The sequence below is a fragment of the Anopheles bellator genome, chromosome 2, assembly GCF_943735745.2.
Source record: "Anopheles bellator chromosome 2, idAnoBellAS_SP24_06.2, whole genome shotgun sequence".
In the NCBI taxonomy this organism is placed as follows: domain Eukaryota; kingdom Metazoa; phylum Arthropoda; class Insecta; order Diptera; family Culicidae; genus Anopheles; species Anopheles bellator.
Genome location: NC_071286.1, coordinates 29,678,968 through 29,697,937, shown reverse-complemented (window position 1 = coordinate 29,697,937; position 18,970 = coordinate 29,678,968). Strand labels below are relative to the sequence as shown.

Sequence of the window (18,970 nt, the reverse complement as noted above, 5' to 3'; positions counted from 1 at the left end):
ATGACCTCTTGCAGGATCGACTATGCCAACAAACGCTTCTATCCCGTTGACGATGTGACTGTGAATTGACAAGCGTTCGTGAGGTGTACCAAGGAGATAAAGCTTAGTGTTTTGATTTTTCTTTCTCGCCGGAAGACGCAGTAACACAACATTTTGTTTTAAATATTTGTATGCCTTTTTGTTTATTACCTTTCAAACAACATGTGTACAGTTCACATATGATCGCCTTCCTAGTGTTCCGATTAACGTTGCATTCCGTGCTTTTTTGTTTCGTTTGTTTATTACCTCTTATTGCCCCGCGCTCCATCGTGCCCCTAGAGCCCCTGCTGCTACTGCTAAACCTTAACGGATGTTCATTTTAAATATCTATATCAATAAAGCGCGACGGTTAATAATGCTGTCCACATGTTATGTTATTACTACACACGCTTGGCGAGAACGAGTAACCCTGTACGCGTTGCGGACAATCTTCCCCACGGACAGACGGCATTATTCGTGTAAGAAATTACTGAATATTTGGATGCCACATTTTACCCTCGCTTTCACGCTTCTGTTGTCTCGGTCGAGGATCAGTTCCCGTTCACCCGGTAGCAGGCGCATGCCGTGCCGGCCAAAATAAACCTCTCTATCAGACACGCAGATTCCCTGTCACTATTTTCGCGATGCGTTACACTATTCTGAACAAACGAAGGAATTAAAATGTGGTCAACGGATAACGAGCAAAGTGGGACAAAAGACGAGTGCCACGAAGCAGCGGTGTAGCGGTGGCGCGGTACTTGAGAGTGCTCTTAAATACTTACATAGGCGCGCGCCTTTTGATTATCCCTTTGTTTTCTGGCATTACTTACGACTGCTCATTCTGTCGAGAGGACCGATCATCGCTCTCACGATCATCCCTAAACTTCCTTACATAGCTACGACGCTCACACGCTTTACACGATAATTAAGAAAGAAATGAACATGTACAGTACACAACTAAGACAATTTTAAACGGGAATCGATTCGCCTTGCCAACGAAACAATGACTCTTGGGTGGACTCGGCTCACGTGCTGCCACACAATCGATCCGTATAGCTACTAACACCCAAACAAATGGTAGAAACTAAATGCAATGTAGAAATTTTAAATGAGAACAAATTACTGACTGGCACTGCCTTCCTTCCCGTTCGGTCCTACTCTGTACGGTGGCGGCCCTGTGTGATCGTTAAAAATCGTTGCGTTTGAGCAATGGCGTTGTAAAACACAAAAAAGCACACTACAAACGTGTGACATACAGGAAATGTGGCCGGGTGCGGCTCTCAATCTCGCGCTTGCCTCTTAAAAGACAAAATGATTCTGAAACAAGGATTTTACCTCAAACCTCTTCAGCTCCGGCCGGCCTCGGCACAGAGTTCGATCCCTTTTTGGCTATCTACTACACTATGTTCATGCGTTTTCTTTACATTTACAACTACGCCACCACGGTGCGTCACCTAGCGTCTCATGGCTGGCAGGTAGGCCGAATACGAGGAATACATGGAGTTTTGCTGCGCCCGCTGGATGGCACTGGGGTCCTGGTACTGGGACTGCATGTTCATCATCTGCACCGGCCCGAGCTGGGCCGGGTTTTGGATGAAGCCGGCGGCCGGATTCCCGATGTACCCACCGGTTCCGGTCGATTGTGCCGCCGTCATCCGGTACCCGTTGAGTGATCCGTACGGCGACATTAGGTTGGTGCTGATCGCTACATTCGGGCTTACGCGACTGGACGTGTTGGCCATGTGCTGGATCTGCGCCGACGAAGCGTTCCGCCGAGCAGCGCCCGCCACGGCGGCAGCGGCCGCCGCATTCTGGGCGATCGTCGGTACGTTCATGTTGCCCGCGTAGTACTTGTGGTAGTTGATGGTGGACATCTGTGCCGAATGGATCGGTGGTGTCGCGATGTTGCGGGCCACATTCTGCACCATGCTGTTGGCACCGGCCCCACCCGATGCACCACCGCCGCCGGACCCTGCGGCCCCCGGACCGTGCGGGTGGGGAGCATGGTGCGCGGACGGTGGCGGAGTGACGGGCGAATGGCAAATGTCCACGTTGGTGGTTAGTTGCTGGAGTTTCGACAGGCAGGACAGTGAACCACCCTGCTGCAGCTGGCCACCGCCAGCACCCGGCGGTCCCTGGCATGACTGTGGTTCGTGCTGTGGCGTCGGCGTCGGAGTGGGCGTCGGTGCCGGTGTTGGTGCCTGCGGGATCGGGGTGTGCGAACCGGGGTGGCTTACGCTGGCGCCGGATTGTTGTTGCTGTTGTTGCTGCTGCTGCTGCTGCTGCACGTAGAAATTGTTTGCCGACGAAACGGCACAGGATGACACCGGCGACGCACCCAACCGCTGGTGGGGACTGTGCAGACTTGCCGGGGTGTGATTATTGGACATGCGATGTTGGATGACACTGCCGTAGGAGGTCGGTGACTGGGGGTATGGTGGCACGGTTTGTCCTGGCAAACCGAGCTGCGGTCCGAGGTAGCCTCCCCCGCCGGATGCGACGGCAGCAGCAGCGGCAACGGCGGCCGCTTGATGCATGTTCTGTGTGTGCGCCTGGTGGTTCAACGCCTGACCGTACGATTGGTGCATCTGTTGCTGGAGGGCCAACTGTTGCTGCTGCTGCTGTTGTTGCTGTTGATTCATACTGGCCGCTTGCATTGCGGCTTGCTGTTGTTGTTGCTGTTGCTGTTGCTGTTGCTGCTGCTGCTGCTGCTGTTGATGTTGCTGATGATGACCTGGACTGATGATCGGTTGAATGACGTTGCTCACGACAGGTGGCGTAGTGCGGCTCTGGTGTCGTTGCTGCTGCTGACTACCGCCTGGGGTCGGTGTGTTGCGGGACACCTTCGGAGTGGTGGAACGCTGCGTACTCGCATTTCGACCTCCGCCTGACGCAGTGTGTGGAATCTGTTGCTGCGCCATGTGGGCCGGATGTTGCTTCCCACGGTTGTTGCCACCAGCACCACCTGCACCACCGCTGTTCGCGATTATTGTCATCTGCTGCTGTTGCGCATGCTGAGGACTCGTTTCCGGAAGGTGTGCATGTAAGTCCTGGAGGTGCGTATGCATATGCATTTGTGTTTGGTGCTGTTGATGTTGTTGTTGCTGCTGCTGCTGCTGCTGCTGATGTACGGAACAGTCCGAGTAGGATCCGACGTGCTGCGAAACAACACTTGGTGGCCGGATCGCGTCGGCCGAGTTCTGTGAAGTCATATCGCTCGATATACTCGCCGGCGATTCGAGCCCGAGCTGGCTGACGTCGATATCGCACTGACCGTACTGATGCAGGCTGGTCACCGAGTTGCTGGTCGATTCCGGTGTGTACACACCGATGGAATGTACATCGCTCTGTGGAGGTCCGCCACCGCCGATCGAGGAAGCCGTTTGCTTCATATCACCGGCCGGATTGCCGGTGGCGCTGCTGTCCGAGTGAAGATCCGGTTCGCCCGACCCCGGGAACGTTGCCTTCATCAGATGAAGGGTTTGCTGCTGTTGAACCGCCGCATGACAAGAAGGTGGCTCGGTCGCTGTCGCAGTTTGCTGCTTGGTGGCCGCCACCATACACGAGGAATCGCTCAGCTTGTTGGTGGAATCATTTTTGCCTTTCTGAATCGCCTTATGCTGCTGTTGCTGCTGCTGCTGGTGCTGGTGCTGCGGATGTTGGTGCTGGGCGTGTTGATGTGGATGCTGCTGATGCTGTTGTTGCTGGGGATGCTGAAGATGCTGATGCTGTTGCTGGTGATGTTGGGTATGGTGCTGCGGGTGTTGCTGTGGATGCTGCACTAGTTGGCCCGACAGGTGATGATACTGATTCGCAGTAGCCACGGCCTTCGAGCACAGTAAACTATCTGACGCAACGTACGGCGAGGGACAGAGTTGGCCGTGCTGCTGTTGCTGTTGTTGCTGTTGTTGCTGTTGCTGCTGCTGCTGCTGCTGTTGTTGTTGTTGTTGCTGCTGTTGCTGTTGCTGTTGCTGTTGCTGCTGCTGGGTGGAATGTGCAAGATGATGAACTTCCGCAGATTGGTTGCTGGTCTTGAACTTTCCGGCACCACCACTGCTATCGTCACCGGTGGCCGCAGCAGCCGAGGACGATTTCGACGATTTTCCGTGCTTGTTGCTCGATGCGGAACCTTGGTCCTTCCGATCCGCCTTCACGTTAGAGCGCTCCTTCGCCTGATAGGGCGTAGGGGTCGGTGCCGGCGCCGTTGGGACCTGCTGGTACTGCTGTTCTTGGTGCTGAAACGTGGAGTACAGATTGGAAGGGAAACTGCTGTATGCCATGCTGGTGGCCAGATCGAGGTGAAACTTGTTGGGTGACTTCTGATTGCCCGTATCGAGATGGGACAGGTTGTAGCCCTGGTGGTAGTAGGGATCAAGCTGCCAGTACTGCGACGGGGCATAACTTGGCAACTGATTGATGCCCGCAAACTGTGAGGTCACCTTGTTCAGATCGATGGTGGTTTTTGGATCGTGCATTGCCGTATGCTTTGGGGTGTGTTTCTCTGGCCGGCAGGGCGCATTCGAGTTCATGCTCATCATGTACTCCGAGCCCGGCTTACTTGCGGTGCCCATCATCCCCGGACCGGACATCATCATACTTCCGCCGGTTACGACACCTCCTCCGGCAATGCTTACCGCAATGCTCCCTCCCACCGGACCCATGTTTGGGCCACCACCGTTAGGACCTGCGATAGAACTCGAATTTCCTGTCCCTCCCAACGATCCGCCACCAGTACTGTCCATTTGTGGCATGTTAGATTTGCCGGTACTGGGCATATGGTACTGCTGATCCGGGGCCACTTTGCAATGATTCATTGTACTATTAACTGCCGTTGCCATCGGTCCCACTCCGTTTCCCCCGTACGAAGAGGCTACGTTTTTCATCGCTTCCTTCCGGCCACTATCCTGCCGCTTGCTCGAGACAACTGATGAAGACGTCATCGCAGCCGCCGCCGACGACGACTCACTCTTTGAGGTAGCGGCGTTCGTCTGCGAACTGGATCGTTTAACGGACTGTTGCTGCTGTTGCTGGTCAGCCGTCACCGATGAAGATCCTTTGGCGGGCTTAGCCACAACATGTGCATTGGTGTCTTCGGAAAGGTTCATCGATGTGCCCAAGGCACAGCTATTAGTGGTGGCGCAGCTGGCAGCGGCACTGTTGGCACTGTTGATAGCAGATTTATCCTTTCCGCGCTTGGTCGGAGTGCCACTGACAACCTCTCCGTAGGTGCTGTTCCTTGCTTCAGTGACGATGGAGTTACCTGCCGCACTCGTAACGATTGCCATTGCGGAGGACGTAGATTGCGGAACGCCGTTACCTGTGTGATGGGCGCCCAGTTTCATCTGTTTCTCCAGTGGCGCATTCGTTGGTTCGTTTTTTGCAGCCTTTGAAGCCGGTATACTTGCTTGTTGGAGGCCGTGGCCAGGGTTTGTACTATTCATCGATTTTTCCTTTTTCGCATCTAAGCCACCTGGGGTTGAAGCATCGTAAAGCTCTTTATTTTGCGTGTCCACAACTGCACTACCGTCAACTGCTGCCTGTGTTTGCTGTGATGGTTGCGTACCAATGGTCTGCCCGCTACTGTTAGCCATTTTAACGCCCGTTACTTCGTCGTTCTGTTTGATAACGGACAGAAGATCGGTTGGATCTGACTGGTCAACAGCAACCGATGTTGGCGCAGGTTGCAGTGCATCCACCGTTGGTTTAGTCGACGATGGATCCGCTTCCATGGTCTTCATAAACTTCTTTTTGTGCATCGCCATTTCATGGACGGCCACATTCATCCCACTGGCCATCGACGAGGACTGTTGCTGGTGGGGCGCCGCGTGATACGACTGATGTTGGTGTTGCGTTTGTTGAATAATTCCCTGCTGCTCGCCGTTATTGCTTTTGGAGGAATGTTTATCGTCGGATTGTATAGTGTTCGCACCGCCAGTGGCGACAGAAACTTCATTCACCCTAGCGGCAGCATCTTGCTGTTGGCTCCTCGTGTCGATTGCTGGCTCAACTTTTGACGCTTCTTCGGTTCTCGGAGACTCACCAACGGCGTTGGACGGAGGTAAGTCAACAATCACCTTCGGTCGACGACCCTCCTGATGGTGGTGGTGGTGTTGATGCTTATCGTAGTTTTCGTTAATTTTCAGCACACTGGCGGTATTGCTAACCGCTGTTCCTCCGTGTGCCACACCAACGTCGGTCACTGCAGGAATGCTCGACGATCGTCCCACTGGTTCCTCCACTCTAACGGGCTCGCCAGCGGCGTCCGAAGCACCTTTGATGGTATCGTCGGCCGGCGGTTTACCAGCTACCGAAACAGAATCATCAACATTTCCTGCCGTTCTTCCACTTTCCAATGGTTGCTTCGGTGCAGCCTCACCACTCGCTAAGTTACGGACTGCCGCGTTGTTAGTAACGTTCAAGCAGTTTTTTGACTCTGTTATCACCGAAATCTTTTCGTTGATTTCCACACCGTTCACGAGGGATTCGTTTATGACGCTAGTTCCGTGGGCGGTTGTTTGGTTCACTTTTGGCCCCGAACCATCACCAGAGCTGGTGTCCGTTGATTTTTTCTCTTCCTTCGGCTCAGCACCGTCCAACTTCCCGGCCTGCGCTGCCGGGGCCTGTAGGATAACACCATCGGTTTGTTCGTTCTTTTTCGGACTTTGTTTCTTTTCCTCGATCCTATCGGATGTTGGGTTCGCTGTTTGTGAAGGTACTTCTGACCCGACGGAACGGTTGATGACAAAACTACCATCCGTAGACAAATGTTTGCGCGGGGTACGCTCTTTGCCCGCTGCAGCATCGCTCTGATTCTTTTTTGGCGATTGATCAGTAGCCATTTTTGATGGTTCGACTCGATCGTTCCTTTCTCCGACCTGATAGCTTGTGAGGCGATTCGCCGAAGATTCACTATCTCGATTGATAGCCTCGCTGCCGACGATACCTTCTCGATTCGATCTCTCTCTTCCTGCAATCGCTTGTTTCGCTTTCATTGCAATCACCGTCTCTTGAATCGATTTCTGCCCAACTTCGGCAGCAGCATCTTTTGATCGCCGTTGTTTGATGAGCGCACTTCGTTCCTCCGGTTCGTGTTTTACCCGCTTAGTGTCTGGGCTGGACGATTGATCTCCTAACCGGGGTGAAACCTTGGGTGAAACAACGCCAAACTTGCTGGCGGTCGCATTGTTCGTAGGTTGCCTCTTGCTCGGGGATTTTTCAGCCGCGACTGTCGGGAGTGGACGTCGCGTTTCTTCCTCCATCTCGTCATCCGCTTCACCCGACGAGCTTTCACTCGCATCGCCCATACTGACGATCGTCTTCTTGCCCTGTTTTGCCTTTTTATGGCGCCCTGCGACAGTTGCCGGAGGTGGTTTATGGCGAGATTTGTTGTTCGTGTTGCCGCCAGTAGCCTGTGGTGTGATGACTGGTATGACTGAAGATTTCTTACCAGGTGACACAGAAGCGTTGGTAGCCGCAGGCAATAAGGAACTACTATCGACCGCAGTCGATGCTTCAACTACTGTGTTGTGATGTCTTTGTCGTGTCGATCCCGCCGCTGAGATTGATCGAAAGGGTTTCAATTTTTCGTCCGTCATCATCGCAGCTACTTCAGCCGGTTGCGTTGTTGCTTCCAGCGGTTCAGTGCTATTTGCCGGACTGCTGGCACTAGCTAGCCGCTTTGAGTTGCGCATTCCCAACCCTCGCTTTACGCTCGCCAGTGTGTTTTGCGCATCGCGTGTCTTCACCCTCTCGTGATCCACCGTGCGCTGCTGATGATCATGCAGATCCAAGTTGTTGTGTCCACTGGTTGTCTCATCTTTCAACGATTTAACCCTCTGGTCCGACGTTCTGCTTCTGATAACAGGGGTTATAGGTAATAGTTTGGGTTCTGCGCCTTCCTGTTCGGAGTCCGACAAACGAAGGTTTAGCCGTTTCCGCCTGAGGCCACCACTGCGGGGCAGCAAGGGTGAGGAATCCTTCGGCGCATAACTGCTACTGGATTTTTCTTCCACATTCTCCTCCGAATCCAACCGACGTCGTTTACGAAGCCTCTCGAAAGTGTTTCCAGCATCGCGCTTTGAGGATTCCTGTTCCGTGCCCCGAATGCGTTTTCGGCCTAAATTAGCGGCACCCCGCACGCCGATGACCGGTGAATCATCGTCATCGGAATGTTCCTCAAGCGGAGTTTTGCTACGCGTAGCGTGAGCAACTCCACTGCCCGTGACTTCTTTCGTCATTCGTACAGCAGGTTCCGGCACTGGGGAAAGACCCTTTTCACGGCGTTTCCTTTTTCCCATCTCACGTGGTGGCTGTTGTTTTTGAGAAGAACTAACTGAAGCACTTGTCTCGGGCATCTTTTCAGCACACACATTTGCATCTTCTTCACGATCCGATTCCTCTAGCTTTGGAGTGCTGCACGTTTCGTTTTTAGTTTTTACCACACCTCCGTCCAAAGTTCCACTTACGTCCAGCGCTGGACTAGTATCCTGTTCCGAGAACGATGCGGCCGACGTGAAAAACAGTGGCGTCCACCGAAGGCATTCCGATTCGATGCGCAGTCGCATTCTTGCCCGCACCATTCGCTCGTGCTGCTTGTCCACCTGCCTCCAGTCAATGCAGACCAGCGGCTGGTACACCTTGAAACCGCCGCCACGATCAATCTTGCGGTACTTGATAAACGACAACAGCTGAAGCGCGAGCACGATATCCGGGATGACCATGCCAGTTTCCTGTGAGATTTGCCGCAGCGAAAATGGTGTCCGACCACCAGAGGTCCGGGATCGATGATCATGTAGGAAGTTCAGCACGGTCGACTTCCAGTACGCGTAGTACGACACACGCCCCAAATCGGAGAGCGGCTTTTCTGGGGTACCCGGTTGACCCTCTTCTCGGCTCAAGAGGTAGCTAAAGTCGATCAGAAACCGACCATAGCCTTGCCGCTGGTACTGCGGCATCGTCATGATGCATGAAACATTGTACTTCTGTTGACAGTGTTTTTCCTTCGAAAAGTAACCGACCAGGTGGTAGCCCTTGCGATCGTAGCGCGTGAGCACGTAGAACAGAAACGGTTCCACGTCGTAGTAAAGGGTTTTGTGGTCGAGAAACAGTTTCGCCAGTAGGCACAGGTTTTGACAGTAAATTTTGTTGGCGTTGCCGTCCACCTCAAAAACCGACACACCATCGTGCCGGTAAATTTCCGTCCCAGGAGGGTTGCGCCACGAGCATTTGTCTTGGTGTCGCTGCAGAACAGCCTTGCTTTTCGTGTACTTCAGACAGAACTCGCACAAAAACAGCTTGGGAAGTCTGTAATGAGAATGGAGTATTGGCCAATTCATAGCGTACATAAGAGGCTCCGAAAACCAACGACATGTTCCTACCTAGCATACTCCTGGGGAAACGGACTCGAGTACCAGGTTTCGATTTCGTACTTTCCAAACTCGATCGCCGCTGGGCAACGTTCCTGCGCTGCCATGAGCTTCGATGGTGAATGCTGCAGAATGCTGCCACCGCTCGCTGCCAGCGCCAGCTGTTGATTATGGTGGTTGTGGTGGTGATGACTGGGACGTTCGGGCGAAAAGTGTCGCCCTCGATCGGCACTACTGTGACTGTTGGTGCTGAGATGTTTGTTCGACGATCGGGATACGCCTACAACGATCTTCGTGGACTGTTCCCTTACGTGCTTGTAAAGTTCGGCATCTTGCAGCGTAACACCATCGGGAAGCGTCTGTTTCTCTGTAAGTTGCAGCGGTCAAAACAGAGAAGACATAGGTGAAATTATCAATCCAGCAAACATGCTCAATAATCGTCATTACCTATCGCATCCTCGATCGGTGAGTCATAAGGATTTCGGTAAGGTACTGATAGACTCGGGGTATCGGCACATCCCTTCGATTCGGTATCCCCCGTGAGCAACCTGATAAAATTGTACACAAAACCGTTGAGATCATTCGATTTCGAACAAAAGACATTTTAACCTGCTGTTACACACGCATACCTTTTACGTTTCTTTTCACTGGCCACTGGTCGCATGATGCCCGATTTTCTGTCACTGTCCTTCGAATGGTTCAAGCATTCGGAACATCTGCGAAGAAACGTTATTCGAAGCAAACGTGTTGATTACAAAGCGAAGCCCAGGCTTTCCGCGCACCTTACTAACCTCCATGGAACTTTATACTTCTTAGTGTCCGGCAGAGACGGATCTAGGCAGGAAAGGTGAAAATTTTTCTTACAGCTCCAACAATCCAACAAACAGACGCCCTTCGCGTCGTCGTCCTCGTCACAAGCGTCGCACGTCTTGCATTCCTCGCAGTGCCAAACGTTGCCTTTTTCGAGCAATCGCGACAATCGGACTGACGGTGGACATTTACTGCTGCCGTCGGTGTTGGTTGCACAACTATCGTGCAAACCGGCACCACAGCCTCGGCACAGGCTCAGCGGTTCTGTGTCGTCGTCGGAAACGGTTCCATCGGCGTCCACGCACACCACACAAACACTGCCTTCGCCGGAACGCTAGAAAGGCGAAACGAGAGGCGATTAATGGAGATGCTGCGCAAATTGTTCGCAACCAACCAAGATCTATCCAACTTACATTGAAGTGCTTGGCGCCGCGCTTTTTCGGTGACGTTGATTTGCGTTTCGTTAGCGGTTTGAACACCGGCCCGGGTTTGTACAGTCGGCCTTCCTGCATGACCGTGTCCTCGCCGAGCGCAATGCGGAGCGAATTTCGGATCACACTCTTGAAGTCGGTATCAGGCGAGATGTGCAGATTGTTCGTTTGCTGCACATAGTTTTCGATGGACTTTTGTGTGGAACCATCGAACTCTCCGAGATCGCGCACCGCTTTGGCCACAAGCCGCGACAGATTGCTGTCGTTCGTCACGTTAACGATGCGCCGCTGCGTCGATGTTGGCGCCTTGTACGAGTGCAGTCCCTTGTTGTACACTTTGATCACCGAGCCGGCCTCGACCGCTTCCTCCAGCTTTTCCGCGACAATGTCCTCGTGAAACTTGTGATGGCTACCGATGGCTTGGCAGATGCGCTGTATGCTCGGCCGTTGTTTCTGAAACCGGATCCGTCTGATTGCCTCCAGGATCCACTCTTTCCATACTTGCGGGCTCACGTCATCTTGATTTTCACGCATTTTTTTCCTCTCTTAGTTCCGTTCGCCACCGCTACACGGCACGAAGCCAGAGGAAGGAAAGGAAGAAACGCGAAAAAAAATGAATGAAAAAAGATCACCAACCCACAACCGTATCGCTTGGCAGAGTAGCAACACGCAACACAAGATGCAGTCAGTCTTTCCGGGCGATGAATCATAGTAAACATTGCCAACAACTCTCATCCATATCTACGAACGAATGACGACGCTAAAGGTATCGCGACAAAACACACGCGTTCTGATCAAGGACAGAGGCACCGAAAGGGGTGCCGAAACCGAAAAAATGAAATGTAAAAATACGGTCTGCCACAAAAAAAGAAAACGATTACACAAACGAAACCGAAACACGAAACACAAGGAACTACCGGCAGGAGCGCCGCGCGTGTGTACATCACACCGTTGCTACACAGAGAGACAAACACACCAACACCAGTTTGCAAAAAATAAAGAAAAAAAACCTGTCGGTACCATAGGCGACGTTCTACACGCGAATTTTTGCCATCGTAATAGCGATAGCCAATTACGGTTCCTCGCGGGTAGATATGGCAGCGGCGGCGGCACTCGTAGCAGCAGTAGCAGCAATAGCACAGGCAAAAATAGATTCTCACCGTGTATACGATTATTAAGGCAGGATAAACACGTACTAACGCCAACCGCGCGCACGGACCTCGGACCGCAAAGGCTAGTCCTGCGATCGGGAGCCTGAATTAATGCATTTGCGGCACCACCTCACGGCGGCCATTTTGATTGTCTCTTTTGAATAACAAATTGTTTAATTACACCGCCACCGATAGGCGGAACTGCTTAACAGCCACCGGAACTGTGCGCTTCCTTCGCCAGCGCCCCGCGTTAACACTGTTCCTCGGGTTCTGGGCTTCGCCTGCGTCCATGCACTGTGGCGAGCCTCCGCGCACAGTTCGCCTTCGCCTTCGCCGCCACTGTACACTTGCTCCGCACACGTACGTCGGCGGTGCTAATTTTGCACCGGAGGCAGCACTGCGGTAGGCCACGACGAGATGTGTAATTCACGAAACAGCTCAAAACAGAAGCATCAAGAACGCTCTGTCACATCGCTTGGTAACCGGGTCAGGGAGCACCGTTGAATATTTATATACATGTTCATCACTTTCTCGCGCCCATTCTCGGTGGCTTGCTGTGCGACGGGGTAACGCGAAACGACGAAAAACGCGAATCGATATCGCATGAAAACCCACTCGAAAACACCTACTGGGTAGGGATCGATGCGGCCGTGCGAACCCCGTGTGGACCGTGGAACGCGGTTTTCTTTTCACTCGCACGATGCGTCACTGCTTTCCGCTGGACAACTTTCAAATCCTTATTAAAATGGCTAGTTTCTTCCAGTTCCTATGCACAATGTAAAATGAAAATAGGGTGCGTGCAGCATTTCAGGACGGAGGGAATTCAGCTGCCCGTCGCGTTTATGCTGCCGGCTTCAAAAGTGTCACTCGCATGACAGCGCCATCGATGTGCGATGTTCAAAACACATTCAACCAAATCGAAACAATTGGCGTTGGCAAGCGGTTCGACGGCAGCACACAAAGATGCCCCATTCAGCAAAATGTGGTCACAATAAGTTACCACAGTGCTTTTTACCGATCCTTAACATTACAGCTTCATACCCAAGTTCTAGACAGATTGGAGTCTTTGATTCGAATTGCCGTAGCGTGCATATTTATGCGTCATGTCCAGTTGTTTAATTTTACTTACCCACGTCACGAGTTTAGTGCGTGCCCCAACCCGCTATTGTTTCGTTGCAGTTGCACAAATAATCCCCGAAACCGTTGCACCGCGGGAAGCCCCTGCGCGCCAGTTGAACTCCTCAGCGCGCCAGTGTGTACGGTCCGGAGTTTGACGTTGTGCATGAACCAATCGCGGTTGTCAAACCGGGCCGTAAACGGTTTGTTGGTGTGGAAAGTTTGTTTTGTCTGTTGATTTGCAAACGCTGCCCAGTGTCGTAAGTGTTTTCGAATAATTGTAAATGAATATTCCTTTGTAGGCGAGTACATTGGCTTTGTTTGGCCTTTATCTGAGCTCGGTCAGTGTAGGAACGTTAAAGCCGATCGATTATCAATGTGCGTACCGTTTAACGCCAGCTTATCTTCGCCAGCTTAGCTATGACGTCAGTTCTAAAAATACAACTGATTCGACATGAACCGCTTGGCTGTAACCACAGGATGGATAGCTTCATTCATCGCCGTCGTGTAGCATAAGGGACTTGGTTCGATTCTGAAGACATGAGAACAGTGTCAGAAGCAGTCGCCCTGTGTCAGAGGAGACTGGAAGTGTGCGCCATTCGATTCGAGTTCTAGCTAAGCCTTGTGCACTCGAGAAAGTTGCTGCAATTATGCTCAGTGTCTGTCCTAGCGATGTCCCGTCGGTGGAGTGTTAACGCGCCGTCCAGTGTAACTTTCCCGCGTGTCCATCCTTGAACCGTGACGGTGCCGTGGTAGAAGGTAGTCGTGTGTCGAAGTCCAGTGTACAGCCCTACCAGGTGGCGGTGGTCTATCGATTTTTCTTCTCGCCCCAATTGCTGCTTGCGGGTGGAGAGTGCCCAGACAAGGTTAAAGTGTAATGAACACATGCTTCAAATGTAGGTATCAGCGCGCACTGGGAGGGACGGTCACCATATCTAATAGACAAGGCGTTTCGGTATCAGCAGCCGTTAACCACCATGTGTCACAGAGCTGCGGTTGACTAAACTGGCTTTCCCCCCCACCCAGGGGCAAAATTGCGTAGTGGCCAAATCGATATTGAAGCGCAAAATAGCATGATTTAATTGTGCTTATTATAGATATGAATGTATGACCTTCAGCGCAATCTCTCTCGCTGCGGTCACGAGGATATGCGGTTAAATGGCGCGCAAACCGCATCCTAAAGCATAGTATCGTCGTGTGCACCATACCACATCCGCTAATCGGGATCGGAAATGATCTAACGCGGTTCGTGATGACGAGTTCTGCCCTCTGACTAAGCAGATGGTGATGGAGTCGTGACGAAAGCCAACAGCAGTCGTTTCCCCCACTTCAATCTGTCCTGTGCCGTTGAAGCGAAGAAAACGAAATGTGAGTTCATGCTCCCCGGGAGTTTGAAGTTGGCCGTGCGCCTCCCACGAGCCAGTGTTGAACGCATAAATTAGCAGAACGGGACAATTTTACCATTTTTTTTGTGTGTTGCGGTTGGACCAACGCTTCACGCGACTATTTCTTTCCCCCCCAGAATCTGTGCCTGGGGAGTGGTTCAGCATGATTCGGGGCGAAACTTTAAGCCAACTTTCAAATTTTCATAGTGCCACTCGTTGACCATAACCGCACCCCACACTAGCTCGTGCTGGCAATTGTTTACGTGACCTCCAGTGAATCATTTCCGGGCAACCGTACCTGGTGGGGAAATGACGGTTTGGTTCGGTGACGGTCTCCACGTGCCCCAATGACGATCACTGATGAGAGGAATGGTCGATGATTTATGATACCCTATCGAATGGGGGAAAAGTGTTTTTGCTTTGTCTGTATCGTGGCGTTGTTTGTATTTACTCCGTAGCTATCTCCGCGGTCATCATGCGCCCGAGCACGTTGGATATCAGAACGAACTATCACGATGGATGCTACACATTTATGAGGTAAGGGATTTGAATGTTTATATGGGTTGCGCTTCCGCGGACTGCGTGCACGATTTATTGTAGCCAACACGCGGTTGTTGACTTCGTGATGCTTGGATTTTCAACGACGAAGAACGTCAACATGATGAAGAAAATCGAGTGCAGCGACTTAGTGCAAGGCATAGCGTTGTAATCTGATTTGAAAATAAAACTCTCGTGAAGTACTATCCGTTTTTATCGAGATTGACTGTGTTTTAAGACATTCAAATAAATTGTGTTGAGGACATTCAAATAAATTCAAATAAATTGTTTGTGTGTTGTACCGCACACGGCCAACTTGATATGTGGAAAGTGGTTTTAGTAATTTCTTCACTTCATCCACTGCGCTCCATTGCAGGGACATTTACCGATGTTGGAAAACGAGAACGGAATCATGCGAACAGTCCTGCATCGAAGTACTCTTCGGCGATCTTCAACAGCCCTTGTCGAAGAGGCAAGGTAAGTCCATACATTAATGTACTTTGAAAATGTAAACTTTCCTTACTGCGGGCAATGCAAGATTACACCCCACGTTGCGAAAAATGAGGTAACGAGACTCTACCTAACGACAAGCAGCACCCAACTGTGAAATATGAAATCCAATCATCTTCTATTTATGTCGATTAGCACAATTCGCGTACTGTGCGGATATTGCGCACATATTCCTTCCATGTTGTTGCATTGCATATCGTTAACTCTTTTCGTACTGTTTCGTACACAGTGCCAGTAAATTTGTTTCTTTTATTTTTCCTTTATTACTCCCGATTTATCAATGATGTTTCTGATTTGGATTTAGTCCGATTTAGCCTAACCTGCGAGTGCATTGATAAGGTTTTCGCCTTCCTGCTTGATGCTTTCAGTGCGCGACATAGAGTTTACCATGAAAACCGTGACACGAGCCGCCCCATCCGGCTGTTTAAGCAGCCAGCAGCCGACAGTAGCATCTCTTTCGCCATCCTTGGCCATTGCAACGAGCCATAATGGACAACGGTTAAGCAATGGTCAACAATGCAACGATCAGCAACCATCGGCGGAACGGTTAACATTCGGTGAATTCACTGCGATAGCATCCTGTACGAAATGTTTTGGGTAGTTGGTCTCCTTTTCGTTCGCCGTAGTCCACCATTGAGCCGACTTCCATTAACATTCCTGTTTCTTCTTTGTTCGGCAAAAAACGCACCGGTTCCACTTTTAGCCGACAGTCATCGTTTCATGCAATGCGGCTCCGCAACGGAGAGGACATTGGAAGCGCGCTAGTGAGCAGCGAGACACAGAGCCTTGAACCGTCCGCGGGTCCGGAAGTGTTTCTTGGTGGCTCGTGCAATCCAACCACCTGGCGAGCAGATGTCGCCATACCGACACTGGACAAACTGGGCATTTCCTTCTACAATCCGGTACGGTTCATTTGAAGATGGTTTTGTGTTTTTTACTGCTTACTTTCATATTACTTACCCACCATGGTCGGTCTCGTTCTATCTTCGCCGTTACAGCAAGTCTCCCACTGGACACCAGATCTGATTGAGCTCGAACACCGTGCCAAGGAAAAGGCAAAGGTACTATTCTTTGTGCTCGACTCTCAGACCCGTTCCACTGCCGGGGCGATCGAGGTGGCGCATATTGCCGGACAGAACTCGAAATATTTACTGCTTGTGCTGCTGCCGTACTCCAGCAGACAGAAAATTCTTAACGAAACCCTCTCGGAAGAGTAAGATCCCGTACATGCTATGCATCACAGAGCGGATAGTTAATCGCGAAGAGGTTAACCCTATCTCTTGATTTTCGGGTTTCAGTGAGTACATGGATCTCATGAGCAATCAGTTAATTCTAAGACAACTAGTCCTGCGCCGAGGCCTACCGGTGTTGGATAATATTCCCTCGGCGCTGCAACAGGTCAAGGATGTTTTGATCGGCAACTGTTACCTGCAGCCTCCCCGCAATCTGGCATCGCGATTAATGTGAGTTGTTGGTAAAAAAGGACCCCCAGTACACCTTCATCATTCATTGTACCGTCGGCTGTTTGTTTGCCTTCCACAGCTCTCTGCGTCGAACGTTTGAACGTGTAGCGCCCAATGTGACCGACACGGTCCACATAAATCTAGCACAGTGTCAGCGGGCGCTATCTAGTTTGGGTTACCCTGAAACGGTAACGTCGAATGGTAACCTTCAGAACATACTGCTCTGCTACGAGGAGGTTACGGGGAGAAGCGAGCAGACCGAACATATCAGGCACGGCCGGGTGGGGCAGATACTTATCAGTTTCGAGGAGTTTTGCATCATCGATGCGTGCGTTTCGATTTTGATGCTCGATTTCTACGAACACAACTGCACATCCCCGATCAAGGGCACCAACCTACAGCAGCCTCCAGTGTATCTTACGGATTTGCAAGGTAAATCAGTTCCGCACACCGATTGACAGTGGCATGGTTTAAACATTTGTTGTGCATCTCATTTCGTCCTCCGCCAGCATGGAATCAAATCAATCCTGAACATTCTCCGTTCGAAAATGATGCCTCGAAGAGCCCCCGAAAGTTTGTGCTACCGCAGAATGGCGACAAAGCGGTACTTCCGCAGAACGGAGGGCCGAATCCCAGTGAGACGAGCCAATCACAAGAAAGCAGCGTTAACAACAGCAGAGGCCTAGAACGAGCGGATGGAAGCAGCGTATCCGGTGCGGTGCCGAAAGATACGGCGAAGCTGGCTCCAGTACTGCCATGCTCGTCCGTATCGCTTCTAGATCCGCGCGCATTTACATTCGATGGCGATGCCTTCGACGACGACGATCCATTGCTGGGGCGGATTGAGGCCCGTGACGTGTACCTCGGTGGAAGCTGCTGGATGAAAACCAGCTGGCGGCAACAGTGGGCTTTTCCGCTGCTGCAGCGACACAACGTTAGCTACTACGTTTCGGCACTTCATGAAAGCTTCAGCTGTAGCGAGGAGGAGCCCAGTGGGCAGCAGCGTGATCCGCAGCATACGCTGCGCTACGACGTCGCCATGATTGATGCCTGTCGAATCGTAATCTTTGCGATTACGAATGAAACCCGATCTTTAGCTCCCATGACAATGGCCGCTCACTATATCGGTCTAGGGTACAATGTGGTCCTGTGTGTGCAGATGCTTACCTCGAACGAGGGTTCACCTACTGCACACAAGTCAACCGTAAGATCTGGTCACAATGCAATCAAACCCGACGAATGAACCCGCTAATCTGTTTCTGTCTGCCTTCCTGCAGTTATCGTCATCCGCTATCAAGGACTACAACCGTGGGCGAGCCTACTTAATTGATTTAGCCAACCGGCACGGCATTCCAGTGTACGAGGGGCTGGAGGAAACGTTCGAAAGCGTTATCAAGCGGTTAAGGAACTGTACTGTAAGATACTCAACTTAGCAACATCAACCCGTACCCGAGCATTGTGATTTAGCGTTTATTTTATTGTCATTTTTTTAACAAGTAAAACCAACCAAGAACTTCACAACTAACTATACACTACGAGAAGATAATGTAAGAAAAATAAAAATAAACATAACATAATTTAACAGGTAAACGCATTCGTGCAAACACATCATGCCGGCATGCGAAAGAAAGTGGCGCTATGGCACGTGTTGCTGTGCGTCTCCATGTGCCGTCTCACGCCCAGTTTTTTGTCGCTTCGAAGTTTATTTTCGGTGCCCTTCACGGTGCGGCACCTGGGTGGGTGGCGTAGAAATGCTTGGTCGCTCGAGAAAGGTCACGATGGTGTGTGAATGTTTTTATTTTTTCCGAGCACGCTTCAAATAATTTCGGTCCCAATGACAGGCAGTTAGAAATTGAAGGGCCAGGTCAACGCATAGAAGCCGAGATAGTAAAGTAGGGAAAAAGGAACCTGATGAGACGTTAGGGATGGTCATGGTGGAGCGAATGTGGGACAGTTTGGCCCCACGGTGTAAGAACCCACGGATAGAATGAAGCTCTGTGACTTCTTTCAATGCGCAGTTACGGTCGGGTTCATGCATTCGAGGCAGGGCACAGGTAAGATGCTACTGTGCACCGACGCGGATTGCGAAAGATTTAAAATGACTACGATTTTCCCGATCTAGAGTTATTTGTTGATGCACAGAAATATTACGTTAGACTTACTTTGGAACTCTATCAACAGTTG

The 18,970-nt window shown here is 51.3% G+C and overlaps 2 protein-coding genes across 2 annotated transcripts; one reads left to right on the top strand and one right to left on the bottom strand.

Annotated features, from left to right (window-relative positions):
* Positions 1-178: 178 nt before the first annotated feature.
* Positions 179-11,158, bottom strand: LOC131207337 (uncharacterized). The gene is made up of 7 exons (XM_058199948.1): positions 10,607-11,158; positions 10,175-10,527; positions 10,013-10,099; positions 9,831-9,931; positions 9,396-9,750; positions 7,153-9,321; positions 179-6,699 (listed from the first exon to the last, which is right to left on the bottom strand). The coding sequence occupies exons 1-7, from the start codon at positions 11,156-11,158 to the stop codon at positions 1,473-1,475; spliced, it is 8,844 nt and encodes a 2,947-aa protein (XP_058055931.1). The 3' UTR covers positions 179-1,472.
* A 2,157-nt stretch (positions 11,159-13,315) lies between these two features.
* Positions 13,316-18,471, top strand: LOC131209270 (uncharacterized). Its single transcript, XM_058202296.1, has 10 exons — positions 13,316-13,787; positions 14,735-14,813; positions 15,190-15,290; positions 15,692-15,920; positions 16,027-16,225; positions 16,322-16,536; positions 16,622-16,786; positions 16,866-17,218; positions 17,296-17,990; positions 18,064-18,471. Exons 1-10 carry the CDS (start codon positions 13,769-13,771, stop codon positions 18,217-18,219), a joined length of 2,211 nt encoding a protein of 736 aa, XP_058058279.1. The 5' UTR covers positions 13,316-13,768; the 3' UTR covers positions 18,220-18,471.
* The last annotated feature ends 499 nt before the right edge of the window (positions 18,472-18,970 follow it).

What these genes read in the sequence shown, in the direction of transcription:
- LOC131207337 (XM_058199948.1), bottom strand. Translation starts at nt 11,158, where the DNA reads ATGCGTGAAAATCAAGATGACGTGAGCCCGCAAGTATGGAAAGAGTGG. An exon ending in AAGTATAAAGTTCCATGGAG is followed by an intron (nt 10,100 to 10,174) that starts GTTAGTAAGGTG and finishes GTTTCTTCGCAG; the next exon opens with ATGTTCCGAATGCTTGAACC. An exon ending in AGTGAAAAGAAACGTAAAAG is followed by an intron (nt 9,932 to 10,012) that starts GTATGCGTGTGT and finishes CAATTTTATCAG; the next exon opens with GTTGCTCACGGGGGATACCG.
- LOC131209270 (XM_058202296.1), top strand. An exon ending in AATCTGGCATCGCGATTAAT is followed by an intron (nt 16,787 to 16,865) that starts GTGAGTTGTTGG and finishes TGCCTTCCACAG; the next exon opens with CTCTCTGCGTCGAACGTTTG. An exon ending in GTATCTTACGGATTTGCAAG is followed by an intron (nt 17,219 to 17,295) that starts GTAAATCAGTTC and finishes GTCCTCCGCCAG; the next exon opens with CATGGAATCAAATCAATCCT.